Here is a 17,624-nt window from a genome sequence, read left to right on the forward strand (position 1 = left end):
AAGAATATTTTCCTAATGTCCAAGCTAAACCTACCCTCTTTTAGTTTGTAACTGTTGCCCCTTGTCCTAGCACTACATGTCCTGGTAAATTGATCAATGCTGTCAGCATCTTTGAGAACAATGGTTGTCACATACCAGGAGTTCTTTTTATCTCCAAAGAAACCCCATACCCAAGAGAAGGGACCTATGCTGGAGAAAATATACTACTAGAATAAAAAAATGAGTACAGGGAGTAACATACCTGATCAATTTAACAGCTGTAAAAAAATGAAAATGACAGTGATTTCAACTCAGTTATCAATATAAATTGAGAATCTGTCCAATTACTGTTAAGCCTTGTCTAAAATCCTAGCAGAAATTAAAACAAATGTAAAACTTCATAAAGAATAATGCAATATAACTACTTTTAATTTACTATTTTAATACTCACTAAAGTTATGCAAATGGTGTTTCCAGCTAAAGCAGGTGGTGCTGAATATTTCATTTTTGAGTTTAATAATGGTACCTTAGGACAAGTCTACCCAGGTGCTGCACAAGTTGAATTCAGATCCAGCTGTTCAACCTAGAGGCCAAGTCAGAAACAGAAATACCGACTGCTTTAATTTTTTTCAACTGATTGGTACACAACTAGCTGTTGTTTCAGTGTACAAGTATGGCCTGTCAAACAGAAAAGCACTGTAAAAATGGAGCAATTTCTGTTTCTGTACAAGCTGTAGGCTTGTATCTTTCAGGTGGCCAGTGACTTTGCAGTATCCTTATGTCTGCATGTCTACACTGCAGAGGTTTTCAAACAACCTGACTTTTGAGGACAATTGTTTGGCCCCTGTACAGTATCTCCAGATGGACAAGCATAAAAATGAGTTATTGGTTACTTAAAAATACAGGTGGGGGTATTTAAAGGGAGTGAGAATTAATTGATGGATATGGTATTAAAAAATGTAACACGCTTATGGAATTGTCCCATGGCAGTGATTTGTGACAAGAAACTAGTCCAATTGCTAAGCATTAAATCTCAGAACAATAAAACCCCCTATGAACAGATGCATATATTGTGTTCATGTATGAGTGGGAGTATCTGCACTGAATCTTTATGATACAGATGAAGGGAGAAATGTGGGCAGAGACGTGAAGTACACTGGTATCACAGTAGTACTGTGATTCCAAAAATCTGTGTCCTGAGGGATGCCAAAATCAGTATATGGTGATACTGTTGTATCACTGATAACTGTCTTGTGTCCTGAACCCCGTTTGCTTCCACTCTGTGTGGCCTAACCCTTAGATACCTCTGCCTCAGGCTCTGCATCATCTTCCCTGGGAAATACTTCATGCTCAGCATTTTTGCTTTATAATGGGAAAGGAGAGGAACTGAGCTGAAATCCATTGTGTTTCCACTCCAACTGGCAGTGCTCCTTTCTCTACCCAGCAGAATGTCTAAGTGGAGCAGCTTTGCAGAATCTACGTGTTTTATTCTGGAAGATTTAACAGTAACACAAAACCAAGGAAGTACAGGGAGACCATTTAGTATAGTCCCTCATTCTGTGGGAAACAGATACTGTGCAGGACTGCATGACCTCCTCACACACTCCTGGACATGTCCCTGTGCTACTGGGACTTGGACCAAATGCCCTCCAGCAGTTCCTGCCAACCTTAGGCATGCTGTGACTCCGAATGGTGGTTATCAAGCAGCCTCCTCTGACAGCCACAGACACATAAAGGTGTAATATTCGGGAGTCTGATGGGGACAAAATGAAGCACATTCAGTAGAAGCAAATGAAGAGAGGTGCATTCAGAATTTTCTTTCCGTAACACACATACTGATATTGTCAGTAACTCCTAGCTGATGAAATAAGCTCACGTGGCTTGCTCATTGACTACTGAAAAATTATCAAGACAATATAAGGTTAAATTCAGTTTTTCTTATAAAAGAATCTGAGTAGTTGACTCTGTGTGTGTGTGTGTGTGTGTGTATATATATATATATATTATAGTGCACTGTAATGAGGAGTAACTGGACAGAAACAGACGTGTAGGGATGAAGCTGGCTCTAAGTCAACACAAAGTCTTTGCAATGACAGGCCTGTTAGAGGTGACAGGTTCAGCAGTAATGCCACTGAATATTCATAATTGAATAGATTTTATTTCACATTTACACATTAGTGAGAGTATATACAGTCTAAAAAATCAGCCTTGCCGGAAAAAATTAGTTGGAAATGATCTATCCTAACTTGAGACACTGAGTATTAAAGCTGTCGCCCTCTTTGACAGCCACAGCTTCTAGAAGTGCCTGCTTCTTCTGCATACTGCGAGATGACTCCAGTTCATACATGGTAGTCAGATTGAAGAGGACACTCTCGTGTAGGTAGTGTTGAGGGTCCTGCTGAACCATTCCTTCCAACTGCCGGAGGGAATCCTTCAGTTTCCCCAGGTAAAGAAGACAAACAGCAGCATTGTTGTTAGCCTAGAGAAAAAACATATTGTAAACAAATAGTGTGTTTATAAATATATATATATATGTATGTAATTACAAGTGATGAGAGAGAAGGAAAAGAAGAAGTCTAGCATCTGCAGTTACAATGTATTTACTGTATGCTAAGAATTACTATTCTGCATGTGTGTGCAAAACTAAAATACATTATCAATTATACAATGCTGTCCTTTTCTTATAATTCTCAAGATTTACCCTCTGGCAGTAGGACTTGCTGACTTGTAAGAACTGAAACTCTAAAAGACAGTTTAAAATAAAATATAAATAGTGTAGGACATTAGTCAGTCTGAAAGCCAAGAGAAACATATTTCAGAAACCACATGAGCCTCTACATGCCTTTTCATAGATTTTTTTTAAAATTACTCCATTATATGTTCAGAACTGTTTTTCTCTCTCTTTGGCTTACATGTCCACATAAGCAACAGGAAGATACTTTCTTATCATAAAGGCATCTACAGCTGACTTCATGTACATCCAGCAGATAGGGCAATCTAAATACATCATGAATGACCAAGTCAGCTTCCATTTTCCTTACCACACAAAACAGGTTTAAGAGTTATTGAAAGATTCCAACAGTACAATGTGAAAACATGTTATAACATGTTTAGCAGCAGAAACTTTCATATTTTCTAAAAGATGAAGATAAAGGAAGAACATGGCCTTTTAGAAAAAAATATTTTTCTGTCTGTTCAGGAAACCTTACTGATCTTGTGTGATTTATAATGCACGCTATTTTACAGCCTGCAAAATAATGCAATTCATGTGTTCCTTAAACTCAGCCCCTTCAGTCTGTAAGTGGCCTTGGAGCAGATTACTGTGGGTAAGCTGTTTGACTTCTCAGGAACACTTACATGACCATGCACTGAAAACTGCCAGGTGTAGGAAACCCAATGACAAATAAACAGCTCTTTGATCTCAGCTTGTGACAGGAACCCAAGGCTCTGATATGCAACGTGTTACAAGTGTCATGTTTAAAATTACAATATCTTTTCAATGTTGTGTGGAATCAAGTTAATTTTATATATGTTGGCAGCTGCCATTTCTTTTTCTGACATGCAAGTCTATGCTAAAAACAGTGAGTGCAAAAAAAAGTGCTTTTGCAAAGATCTCGTAAAAGAAGAGTGTCTTGTAATTTCTACATGCATGCCTAAGTACTCACGCCCTTCATACAGACTGGTTCTTAATTTCCCATCCCATTTTCCATCTCATCCTTACGTATACTGAAAACCTTTTGGCACACATGCCACATCCCATTTTTCTGTAAAGCTCCGAGCATACTCTGGGTATTAATTAAATCCATGCATGAAGTATTATGAGAATAATTTAGGTGTTCATTATATATGTAGGAATTTGAAGATTTACCACAGCATTTGATGAGTCGATCCTTAAAATTTCTGTGAAAAATCGATGAGCTTCTGCAAAATTATTCTGACCAAGGTGGAGAAATGCTCTAGAAAGTAAGTGACATATAAATGAGTTCTACTCAAAAACCCAAGGTAATAATACATTTAAAAAAGAATGGACACCATTTTTTATTTTTCCTGTTACAGATGTGAGAGTTTCTGACATTTGTTCTTTACAGTGTGAAGGAGACACTGATTTACAGACAAATGGAATGACAACTTGGATTGCTCAGCTATATTTTTTGCCTACGAAAGCAACAGTCTTCATTGTGTTTTATTAATTTAAATGCAGATACTCTCTTCCCAGAATTATTTCTCTTCATGCAATCAGCCATATAATTTTCACAGCACTTTTGAATAGTAGCTTCTAAATATATTAAGCCAATGTGCTAGCCATTGCAAAGTGAGTCTCCCATCACACAGCTCGATTTACTACAGTATATTCAAGCATCCTTTGAAGCTACCGGGTGGTACTTTCCTGGCAGATCTGATTGTAGGATGACTGCCCAAAATAACTTCTCCTCTCCTAAGAGATATTTATGCAAATGTATATTGAAATAACACGGTGAAAATATAGAGTGCCTGAAAGAATGAGAAAAAGCTTTGTAAAATCAACTGAAAGATTGCAGTTTCAATGTAGGATGATACAACTGTACCAAGTTATAGAGATCTCCTGAGTCTGTACACCATTCAGTCTCACCTATGACAGATGAAGTCCCATAAAAGAGAGAAAGAGAACAGGATTGTTTCAAGAGTACTTTAATGATCACCTTGCATTCTTTTAGAACTAAATTTTAAGAAGTTTTATTTAGCCATTAAATTACCTACCTGTTCATTAAAACCATAATTTGGCTCTGTAGTCCATCCAGTTTGTGAGTCACTTTCTCAACATCTTGAAAATATTTTTCTGCAGTTTTTATGTCTCCAATCTAGACAGAAAAATCATAAGTGAGTTACTACAATAAGAAGAAAAGAGCTACATCCTAATTATAAGGACACAAAAACATATACAATATATCAAAGTCCATTTTCAATCTCTTTACAGCGACTGGGTAACACCTGTTACCAAACAATGTATTTGAAGAGCCACATTAAGGTCATGAGAAGCACCCAAAAAGCATGTGCAGTTTGCCCAAGGCAGTTTCTCAGCTGGGGGCTGTGCACTGTAGGGCAGGGAGGCCCCATATCCTCGTTTAGTTCCTTTGTTGTAACTAACTCCACAGTTCAAAAAAGTAGCTGAAAATGAGAAAAGGTCAGAGTTACTTCCAATGAAACGGGGCCTTCGTCCACAGGAAGGGAAGACAGACACCAGTGGCCTCGTAGTTAGCACAGGACCCACGCCTGGTTAACCCACAGCCTCTGGGTCGTAGCCAGGGGCCACAGGACAACTTCAGTGCATCACACATGTCAGAAAACAACTCCAGTACAAGAGACCACTGAAGATATTGGGAAGATGGTCCATTTCCAGATTAAAAAAACACCAAAGAGTGAGTTGAGCAGGATGAAGGAATGAGAAATCTGAAAACTGGCAAAAAGAAGTACAGATTTGATGAGGGGTGGAATGGGAGAGGGGATTTCTAAAAAGGAAGGAGTATTTCACCTAAAGGTGTGTCACATACATTGTTGAGATGAAAAAAAAAACTTGAAGAAGGTCACTTATTTCGAAGATACAAGTTACAAGCATGTTTTTCAGCTGGAAAGATGGAAAAAAACAAAAACTTACAACTGGGTAAAATAAATCTATCAAAACAAGTAAAATTAAACTAGTTCAGAAGCATAAAGCCATGGAAACCAGGCAGTCCTCAGGTGGGGAGATTCAAGGGGGTCCTCAAGAGGTGACCCATTTAAGAACACTATGAAAAATGTTTGTGACAAATGTGCTGAAGTCTCCTTAATGCTCTCAGATGGTGGATATTACAAATGTGAGTCTTGCTAGGAAACTTAATCTAGAATTCTTAAATTGCCCTAGCATTAGAAAATGCCTTCTATCTTGCTGCACTTTTTACCTCAGTTTTTTGTCCTGTCCATTGTGGTAGGGGAGAATGTACAACTCCTCTTTTTTTACAGTCTTTTGCATACTTGAAAATTTTTTATTCCCCTTCTAGAATGAAAACCAATTTTCAGGCAAAGCAGTGTTTACGCCTTTCTCATAGATAATGCTTTCTGGATTCTCTGAACTCTCTCCTATCACTTCACATGCTCCCTGAGTGCCCACATAAGAAGTCTCCATAATCCAACTGATCTCTCACCAGCAATGAGAAGCAGGAATCACTTTATGTTTCACATGTGAATATAAATTTTGCTTTTATGCCAAGTATCTGGAAGTACAATTTGTTTACCCTTGTGTAGTCTTCTTACTCTCAGCCTATTTCCTTTCTAGAGGAAATAGGCTTGTTGTTGCTTCTCATTTTGTATTTGTATATTACTCCCAGTCTTTGGTAGCATTTGCCTTTGCTGTTTGAATCACAGCCAATTTAACATTTCAGCTTCTCAACTTGTCAAGATTATTCTGCATTCTGATCCTGCCCTTCATAGTGTCTGTACCACTCCCAGCTTGGCATCATCTGTACATTTTACAGGCATGCTTCACATTGCATCATTCACAAGTACTACCTTACCAAAAAATACAAACACTACAAACCCTAAAGAGATCCTTGTGGAAAAGATCATCTAGCAAGTCCTTCCAGTCATCAGCAAATGACTTTCCAACTGCACTTTCAGAGACAGCAAACATTCATCCATCTGAAGGCTTCATCTACAATTCTTCCCAATTTCCTTTTGGGAATATCCCAGTGGCAGTACCCAAAGCTGTACTAACATCTCTAATACAACAGATACTGCTTCACCTCTAACCACAAGACTTATTCCCTGTCAACATAAGGAAATTATTCTTCTCTACGTTTAGGAGATGATCCAATTGAACACCGCAGTCAAAGATGTAGTGTTAATTGCTGTCCATCTACCAAGCATTTCCGGAATACTCATTAATAATCTTTTCTAATGAAACAGATACACTTAGCCCAGATGTTATGTAACTGGACTCAAAACAAATATTATGTGTTCGAAAATACCATACATTCACTTGTAATGTAACTTCTCACAAAGGATACAACTTCTCTCTACAAATCTCACTATAGATGTAGATCACCAAGAAAATAATTCTATTTAACTAGAGGATAATGCTGGCAAAGTGTAAATGAATCTGTCCTTGAGTATTTTTAGCCTGGGAATCCCTTAACCATGAGAACAATCAATTCCTAAAGCAAGCTACCAGTTTGCTCTCCTGGGAGCTTGACAAGTCCGAATCTAGCATGCTTTGATACTAATTACACATTATTTGTGATCATGAATAGTTCTGATTTCTTAGCACCATCTCGTATCTTCTCAGCAAACATGCCGAACTCTTTAATCTCATTTTTCCCAGAGAGGGGAAACAGTTAAACAGTTTCCGTTTTACATTTTTTGGTGGGAAAGATAATTTAAAAGAAATAAGTAGTTTTAATTAGTCATTAAAGTAATTTAAGCAATTTAAGTGGTCTTTATCAATTATTCACTTATTTATCATTTTATCACTTATTTAACTCAGAAAGTATGACTTCAGTATCTAATAATAATTAGCATATCAAATAAAAATGAAGATTCTACTGTTAACCTCAAATAATCATGTTCCCTAACAAAGAGCCTCCAATATACTACGTGTTTAACTTTGCTGTTTGTCTAGAAACCAAGATTATTTTTCTTCTAGAATTTTTTTATTGCTTTTGACTCCGTTTTGCAGCAATTTATTGCAGAGGGGAAGGTCAGGCAGCTTTTAAATTTTTTTCTTAATGTACTTATTCAAATGGAAGTTTTGGATAGGTCAGCCAGTGAGAGCTACACAATATAATTCTAGAGACTAAAATGTATTCACTGTTTCTCTAATTCATTCACTGTTTCTGTTTTACAGGTCAGGTGACTGCTGAGAGAATTACAGTCCTTATGAAAATTTCTTTGTGATAACTTCTGTCTTTTCCTCCATTCTGCATTTCCATAATTCTCATTTCCCACTTTTTAAGGCAACAGCCAAAGGCTGTACATCATATCTAGACCTCACTTACATGTGAAGATAAAGAGGACACTGTAGCAGGTCCAGGGCCTGCAAGGCCTCCCCGGCGGTCAGCAGCCTAAGGCAGGAAATGCCGAGGCACGATGACTGGACCTAAGCAGCCCCTCTTCCGCCTTCGGCCCCTTGTCATCTCTCTGTAAGATGATGGTCACTTTCTCCTTGACCCTTACTATCAGACTGTTTCCTACAACTCCTGTACCCTATATAAACCTCATTCCTGCCCAGTTTGGTAGAAGAGCTGTCACTGAGACCCTCTGCAGAACATACCAATAAAAGACATCTCTGTGGAACCTCACACAGCGCTTCTCCTCTCTCCCGGCTTCTGCCAAAGACCCTTAGCAAGCAAAGAGCTGAAATCACTAATGAGCTGATAATCACTAAAGAGTTGATCTCACTTAAGAGCTGAGCTTGCTAAGATTGCCTGCATCTCTGGAGCCTTCCTGAGGGGCTCAGACAGGTTGTGCTTAACTGGACTTCTCTGTCCTGGACACCCATGGCAGCCGGGGTCGGGGAGACCCCAAAAGCCCCAAAAGCCACATTAGGACATGATGCCTTAGACTAGTTATCTCAATTTAATTAAGAAAAAAATAAATAAAGTAAAATAAATAAAGCAAAGTTTTACATGTTGAAAAAGGTTGCAACTTTTTTCTGTTAAACTCCTGAATTACACTTTATTCCATTTATTGCTTTGTTTTATGTGTGTGATGTCTACTGTCAAACAGTGTCTGTGACTCATAAGCAACTGGAATCTGGCTGCCTTATGCCTCTCTTGGTAAATGTTCAAAGTTAGCAGCACAGGCTGAGGTTATTTGGGAATTGCTACTTGTTTTTGAGAAGTTGTGACATTTGAATATGAGAAAACTGTTTTTGTATTTCACCTGCAAGACATTTCACTTTTTTTTCCCAGCAAGTGCCTTGCCAACAGTGCACACTTACCACAGAGTGATCTTACCAAAATGATGATGCCCATGACTGCACCACATTTATCTTTCTTTAATTCAAATAGCTTGGTTTTGATTAACTGGACACTGCCTATTTCTCTTAATATATCAAAATCTTGCATCTGTTGCACCAGTACCCCTCAGACAGAGCTGAAAATTTTGTGACAGAAACGGACAGCAAACCAAGCAATAAAACCTTATCTCCTTAAGCTGCTAGAATACATGAAAATATTTGTATTTAGAAACTATTATTTTTAAGCTCTGTCTAGGTCACATGAAAATACCAAGGACTCCTCATAACCCAACTTTTGTTGCTATGTCCAGATCTCTCAGTAAAATCCCTCGGAACTGGAGGCATGTTGTCACAGCCAACATTGTGGAGGTCAGTGATTTCAAATGATTCTGTAAGTTAGGAGGTTGTCATGGGAGTGAAAATTTCTCCAGAGCAAATGGAATGACAAACAGACTTTGGGTGTGACATCAGGGCAGACACTCTTGTCAGAAAGGCAGTGCCAGTAACATATGCAGTCATTTTCAGAGAAAGACCAGAACTACTAACAACTTGTATTTCCTTTAGTATTTTGCATATTTACAGTACCATTATTTAATACACATAATTATTGTGTTCCCTATTTAGGCGTTAATTATTGCACACAGCCAATATCATAAAATTGCTCCATAGTGATGGAGATCTACTTTAAACTAGAGACTTCTAAAGACAGACATGTCTAACACATTGTGAAACCATACTCCTGCTGAGAACTGAAAATCCATAATTGAATTTGAATGACATTCTACGATTTCAAGCAAGCAATGTTAATAATTATCTATTAAGAGTAAATGACTCAATTTCAATGTATTTTTATTAGAGGAATGTCACAAATAAGATCGTTTGTAAATACCTGATAATCCAAAATTAGATTTATTATTAAAAATAAAAGTAAGTAGCTAAAAGAGGAAAAGTTTGAATTATCAGTATCAGAAATATGAAAGAACTGCAAAGAACTTGTGAGATACTAAAAATTAAAAAAAAAAATCAGATAGCTATTTAGATGCATCATTTTATGAAAAATAAAAAACACATCTATTTTTATTTGCCATTAAATACAGGTACACAGACATTTATTATACTTTTCTGTATACTGTTTTTTTTCTTTTAAGGTGCCCTCCCCTGTCTTCTCAGGGATATGATTTGGACAAAAGAAGGACACTCTTGAATTTTTTCTAGATGAAGATAGCAGTTATACAGTGTGATTGAGACTTCCATGCAGTTCAAGGCAGTGAGACATGAGATTTTTAGTGAATTCTGTCTCATTGATGTCAATGGGAGATTTACCCTTAGTGTTAGGGAAAACAGAATGTCACTTTTTGAATAAAATAGTAGCATAACTTTCAGCAGCATGTTCTTTGTTTGCTAATGCACTTTGAATACTATAGGTGCTTCATATTTCCTAACTGTATCTAATACGACACAGTAGAAGGGTTTTTGTTTTGAGCACTGCCTCTACAATTGTGCCCTACAAAAACAGCTATAGTTTTAAATGCAATGATTATTCTCTACGTAGCTATCAACAGCAGTATTACCTAGCAGATTTAGAATAAAATGCATACCTGAAGGAAAATCCTTCCAATTCCACTCAGCAACTGAGGCTCTTGCTGTGGGTAATATTTGATGACAGAGTGGTAAGCATCTACAGCCAGTACGTAGTCCTAAGGGTGAGAAGCATAAAAAAAAAAAAATCAGGTATTTAACCTCAGAATACTTCAGCCGTTGTGTCACCTTCTTTGTAAAGACATATTCCAACAGAATTAAAGTATTTGCAACTTGTCAGTGGGACAGAATTTCTATCAATCACTGTAGGCACTAGTGGCTGACAACACTGGTCAGTTCTACTGGTCTCAGTTATACTGGAACTACACAGGGGATTTTTTTTTTTATGAGAATCATATTCTTTTTGTAGTTAAACGCCACAAACTAAAACTCTGAACACTTACTCTTTATCTTAGATTATGATTTAGGATGAAAGTCAAGCATCTTCTGTGTGACTGGGGGTATACATACTTGAGAAATGTCTCACGTTCCAAATATGTGTACAATTTACAATGTTTAATGTAAAATATAAATGTAAAATTTATATTTTACATTAAACAATGTAAAATATATTCCAAAGCTTTGTGAAGTGCCTGTGCAAATGCTCTTGTGAAAAAACATCACATGACAGAAACTGCAATTCCTGCACATTTTCAGATGACAAACTAGCACTACTACCAAGAGGAACTGGACATTTTCCCTTCCTCCACTGGAATTGTTGGGTTTTTTACTGCATAAAGGAAACAAGACATTTTCCCTTCCTTCATGTGAATTGGGTTTTTTACTGTGCAAAAGCAGGTAATCTAAATAGAAAATGTATTTGGGCTAAAACTAAGTGAGGGGAGGACTGGTTCTGATCTCAAGAAATCTTTGCGAGGGACACTTGTCTGCAGGGGGCAGCGTTGAGATCTGCCTGCTCAAGATGGAGCGCCAGTGTAGCCTCCAGCTAAGGACCAGGGACAGAAGATTAAACAAATGGGTCCCATTTCCCACTGTAAAGAAATTCCCATGTGACTGGTTCCTGCAGTTCAGCGGTTTCATGGTTGAAGTGCAGTAATTCAAGGACCTTGACAGGACATGATTTTCAGAGCCTGGCCACACGGCTTGGCAGGCAGAGGTGAGAGGCACTGCCCAAGCACAGTGCTGAGACCAGCTGTAGCTGTAGGAACGTCCACTGGCCGGGGGCTGTACCAGCCTCAGTTGCAGCAGCTTGGAGAAATGTGAGCAGAGTACCTGCCTTTGCTTACAAAGGCCAGGCCAAGCAAAGGCTGAGGGTTCTCTGTGCTGTAACACTTTAGTGCTTCCCAACAGTCCTGCCTTCAGCTTAGTACAAGAATTGTGGTGGGCATTAGAAAGCAAAGGACAACAGAGAATAATCTTAAAAAACTACACAGACATCTTGGCAAACACTCTGCCCTACCACTAGTCTTAGTCAAATTATAGTACTCATTTAACTTGTCCCTAATGTGATCACAGCACTGGGTAAGGTTGTTTCTCTTCATCTCCTGCTTGGTTTGAGGAAACAATGTTCCCCATGTAATGAATTTCTTTTCCTGAGGATGCACTTAAAAGGAGCAAATCCTGTATCCAGTTCTGAAGTCCTCAGCACAGGACACATGAACGTATTGGAACAGGTCCAGAGGAGGGCAACAAAAATGGTCAGTGGGCTGGAACTTTTCTCAAGAAGGAACACTGAGAGTTGGGGTTGTTCAGCCTGGAGAAAAAAAGGCTCTGGGGAGACCTCATTACAGCTTTTCAGTACCTGAAATGGGCTTATATATCAGGGCCTGTAGTAATAGGACAAGGGGTAATGGTTTTAAACTAAAAGAGGGTTGATTTAGTCTAGATAATAGGAATGAGTTTTTTACAATAAGGGCAATGAAACACTAGAAAGGGTTACTGAGAGATATGGAGCATGCTCCATCCCTGGAAACATTCCAGGCCAGATTGGTTGATGCTCTCAGTAACCCAAGCCAGTTCAAAGGTCCCAGTGCATGGCAGGGGTAGGTTAGACAAGATGACCTTCAAAGGTCTGTTCTGACCGAAACCATTCTATTTGAAACACACTGTTACACACAAACAAAAAGTCAAGGTAAGTCTTTGGAGTCTGATCTGTATATGAGAGAAATTACATGTCCTGTAGTAGTAGGAGATGAGTTAGCCCAGGAAAGCCCTCTGCAGGACCCTTCTTTTGCAAACAACTTGTATACTGTAGATATAATAATTAATTCTGAACAATTGATTATTAACATTTAAAGTTTACTACAATTCTAATGTGCCATGACAAGTTCACACTTATTACTGGTAATAAAAAGAGTTCAGAGGAAAACCAACATGCCACATACACAAATATATTTATTTAAATGTTGCTGTATTTATCATTCACAACTCAAATATGATGAAATTAAAGCAGCCCTAATTTTTCACAAATTAATGATTTAGGAAAACTTAAATTTTCATTGTAATGGCTCTCAGTAACGGACTTGCTTGATCATGGAGTACAACTGCGTTAGGCACTATAAAAAACTAGGAATAGGGACACCCTTTGATCTAGCTCTTTAGAGGAATCCCAGCCACGACTGCAGTACCTATTAATTCTTCCAAGAGTATAATCTGAAAGACTGTCTATGACCATGATTTTTATCCCTTCAAGCATCAAATGTGGTCACTAGAGAAATAATTTTCTTGTATCAGATAAATTCTGTTGTCTAAAGCTGCTCTTTACCCAGTGCTCACTCCTGTGCATACTCTAAGGCTCTGGCTACACAACAAAGATGCACAGCACAACCATGAGGGATTGGGGCTCTGCAGTCACATCCCCAAACTGAGGCAGAAACAAGTCCCATGAGCCCAAATCCAATGAGCTCAAGACCATGCAGCAAGCTGATAGAAAAGTGCTTCTGCCAGCTTAGTTACAGCTTAGCATGAACTGACTGCAGAAAAGCCTCAGCCACAAGAAGCTGCATGAGTGGGCAGTGTTTGCACCATCACAGCAGCACAAGCTCCCTTGTGTACACAGCAGCCAGCCTTAGTAGGAACAAGCAGCCAAGTCTTAAATGCCCATGCTGCAGGGGCTCCATGGATTTGGCCTAGACAGGCAAAGAAACCCTCTCCTTTTCTGAACTCCTCATCCTTATCTCCAACTCCATATGCATTACAAGTACATAAACACTGACAGATCCTGAAATGTGAGACTAGAGGTGAACATTAAGAGTCTGTGCACTCTGTTGGTGGTCACTGCACCCTCTTTCCATACAACAGTACAGCACAGCATATCTGTGCTTACCCACTCCATGCCTTGCAGTATCTGTCACAGGAATAGGACCCATTTCTTCACGGAGACGACAAGAGACTAAATTATGTATGTCCAAAGGCACAAGCAAGGATGGCTCCAGGATGAAACTGTGAAACACCATCATATCTAGGCTCACTTCTAAATACAACCTCATTCTGTGGTCAGCTGTGGATCCCTCAGTGAGTTTAGTATGCATTTATTATTCTTCCCTATGATGAAAGCATTAGGAGATTTCTTGAATATCCAACATATGATACAAAATAATACTATTCTGTAGTGAGTTGTAGAGGCTTCTTATCTGACAGTTCCTTCTGATAGAGCACATTGTAAAATAGATGATATTTGGTCTCACTTACTAAAGACTGTTGTCATTCACAGTTTTGCTAATGTGACATAATACAACAAAGATTGTCTGATGGAATGATAAATACACACCATCTCTGAGAAGTGAAGTCTTGATTGATACAAGGTGTGGTTGTGAGAAGTAAAACATATTAAGTATTGCCAGTAAAAGCCCCAATGACTACAGCTTGTGATCTTAAGACTTAGAGATGGGGCTGACATATTGTCATGGTCTTTAATTTAAAAGGTTTAAGAGCCTTCCAGTTTTCCACACCTTTGCAAATAAATCTCAAAAGAAGGTCTGAAGTTACACTATTTAGGATATGAATGAGAATTGGCCTACTGTTTCATAACTCAATACCTCTTTTATGATGGAAATTTGGGGCTAACATTACATATCCTAGTAAATAGTATAAAATAGTAAATAGCATAATAATAGTAAATAGTATATTAAATTATTACACTATTATAAAATATAATATATAGTATACAATAATGGTAAATAGTATAAAATAGTTCTAGTAAGCCACTGGACCTACTTGCTGGAATGTGTTTTTTCCAGTGCACCACAGTATAACTGTACTTCCCTTCATGGTTACTGCGTTACACAGTTTCATATTTCCCTCATCACTACCTTAATAACTTAATTAGAAATAAGCACAAATGACCATGATGTGTAGAATGCTGAGAGTAAGTTCAAGAAACCTCAGACTACAGATCTGAGTTACAAGGAGTGGATAGTTCATAAATCTTTGTATTGGGGAGAGAGGACAGGGATAACTTATCCTTCCTCTCTATCTAGTGCCGTTGTGGAAGGGTTATGAAAGCAGAGATTCACAGTGCTATGAATCCAGGGAGCTGTACTGCAGCACTCAGGAAAAAGACAGTCTTTCTCCTTTAAATCATACAAGAACCAAAGTCCTCAGGCATCATTCCCTTGTGTCACTAGCACAAGCTGTTCCCTCCTTCTTGGTACCATTTTAATTGTATTATACCCAGACTAAAATAAATTCTAATACTTTTGTTTTATGAAGGGCAAGTTCTACAAAAGCTAACACAAGAAGAAAACAAAATGTGCCCTTAATTAGAGTGCATTTATAATACATATGGAAAATACTTAAGTGTTTATTCCTTAGAGAGAGCAAAGTCTGGTAAGAGAATGTCAAAAGTGATTTTAGCTCAGATGAAAAGAACTTAAAAAGTTTTAAGACACTTCCATGGTGATTTAGTAAAGTGACAAGCATTTTGCAGATAGACTTTTGAAATGAAACAATGCACATCATCAGCTGTATGTTAAATTAATATTCCCCTCATGCTGCTATATTCAGGACATGCTTTCATAGTGACATAAACCCACAGTTCTTGTAAATGGAAGTCTACATGAGAGGTTATATGGGCTCCCCTTCTCCTGCTGTATTTCCACATATTTCCTGAAGTTTTCCCTTGTTCAGAGGAAACAGGAAAGCTGTTTGATATCAGTTGATACAACTGGGATCCACCATTTCTTTGTCATTTGATTAAGTACAACAGTAGTGCACAGAAATAAGATAGAACCCATTTAAGAAAGGTTATACAAAGAAAAGGAGATGAACAGGAAAGAAAGACGGCCTTGAACTATTACCACTGTCACTGGTCACGTGGATAAAGGAACACAGCAGGCAGAGTTCAGTACCTAGGAAAGATATTCCCAGGGTGTAGGAGACATGACTCATTTCCTGTGTCTGAGTGAACCACTTTGCCTTCACTCTCTACCCCAAAATAAGATAACTCTCCATCTCAAAATTTAAGGAGCTATTTAACTATGAAACAAATGAGGCATATTTGAAAAAGCAAAAATCATTGTACTACATAAGCAGAATTCTTTGATTCAGGTAAGTAATGCAGAAAAGACATGACATGAAATAAACCTAATTAAGAACTGAGGATAACGAATTTAAATAGTTATAGGGCCAACATCTAATCAAAGTGGATTTTTTAAAATTTTCAAGTGTCAATCCTGACAAGATTGTTCCCTGTTAAATACTACTGTAGTTTTTTTGGGGAAAGAAAGAGGTCACTAAAAATAAGATAATATGTTTGGGTTTTTTTGTCATACCAAAGTCACACAGTTTTACTTTAATACATTATTATTGCAATCATCATCATCAACTACTTGCCCAAGGTATTCCACCGCCCAACAGCGCCTGGGGACCAAGCAGAGTGTTGCAATACTGTAAATGGTCACTAGATGGCAATAGATGGCGCTGACTTGGAGAATGAACTTTTAAACTACACACACTTGAAACACTCGAATAAAAACAACTGCACTTTTTAAAGCATATGATACAACAGCAAAAAAGGGTGGAACCATGTTAAGTTAATATAATTGTTCATGGGAGAACTTACAGAAGTGTGCTCAAAACTAATCTGAATAGATTCATGCTGAATACTCTGGAAGGCGCAGAAGATGAGTACAGGACTGTTGCGTGCTAGAAGGGTCTGGGGATATTCCTGAAAACTGAAAGACTCACAGGCACCCTATAGCCAATGAACTGAAATGCAAATTTCAGATGGAACTAATTAAGCATTAACATGCAATTGTGGGTAATTTGGAAGTTATTGTGAACCATAAATTTCTAATTTAACAGCTGTGAGGTAGGCCCTAAATACAACTGGTCTTAAGAAGTATCTGAGCTGCCATATTTCTGAAATATCATTTCCAAAAAGATTATAATTGGTATTCACAAATATATTTGTGTTACTCAAAGAAAACAGCACTAACAAGATCAAACCAGAGGAAGGTCAGAACTGTGCGTGCATGTGGATTTGTGTGTACACATGAAAAACATAGGAGTTAAAAAAGAATTCATAGCAAAAAGTAAAGTGAAGTTCTTGAAAATATATATACCAGTATTTTTTATTTATATATTCTACTTTGTTTGGGATAGCAGCTCATGCTTTTCTTCACTTGTTTACTGAAAAAGAGAATGATTTAAAAAATGAGCCTATGTCATGTACCTACTTCAAAAGACAAAGTGCTTTAATGAACAATTATTTCTATGCAAGACAGAAATGTTCTTATTACAATATGATCATGAAAATAAATGTGTGTTTCCCCTAATTCCCACAAGAAGAATATTCCATTTCAAGTAAAGCTGTATAGATGGCTCTTATATTAAAAAAAAAAAGAACAAACCATACTTTTTTGTGTTATTGTAATATTAAGAATGGATCCTTGTTTGGGAAGTGAACATCAGAGGATAAGGTCTGGCATGAACCTTAGGTAATCAAAGTGCAGGGAGCCAGGAGTGCAAATCTCGGTCTGTGAAGATCCCACTGCTCCAAGGCTGTTGCTGCTAATTGATTTGTAGAGCTCAGTTGGGCTCAGGGTAACAGCAGTTTGCTGCAAGAATTGCGACACTGCTGTTTTCCTGACCACAACAGGATGGGCAGAAGTCATTTTAATTCTACTTCCAGAATACA

General features: G+C 37.9%; 1 protein-coding gene across 2 annotated transcripts in view; it reads right to left on the reverse strand.

The window, feature by feature from the left end:
- Window positions 1-2,117: 2,117 nt before the first annotated feature.
- TRAPPC12 (trafficking protein particle complex subunit 12) overlaps window positions 2,118-17,624 on the reverse strand; it is a 51,008-nt gene continuing 35,501 nt past the window's right edge. For both annotated transcript variants that reach the window (XM_041420820.1, XM_041420811.1), the window contains exons 9-12: window positions 10,546-10,644; window positions 4,717-4,817; window positions 3,848-3,935; window positions 2,118-2,458 (exon numbers count right to left, since the gene is read on the reverse strand). In XM_041420820.1, coding sequence (XP_041276754.1) covers window positions 2,216-2,458; window positions 3,848-3,935; window positions 4,717-4,817; window positions 10,546-10,644 — 531 coding nt within the window. In that variant the 3' untranslated portion in view covers window positions 2,118-2,215. The remainder of the gene's footprint in view (window positions 2,459-3,847; window positions 3,936-4,716; window positions 4,818-10,545; window positions 10,645-17,624) is intronic.

Source organism: Onychostruthus taczanowskii, unplaced genomic scaffold (assembly GCF_017590055.1).
Source record: "Onychostruthus taczanowskii isolate IOZ18803 unplaced genomic scaffold, ASM1759005v1 scaffold11, whole genome shotgun sequence".
NCBI lineage: Eukaryota > Metazoa > Chordata > Aves > Passeriformes > Passeridae > Onychostruthus > Onychostruthus taczanowskii.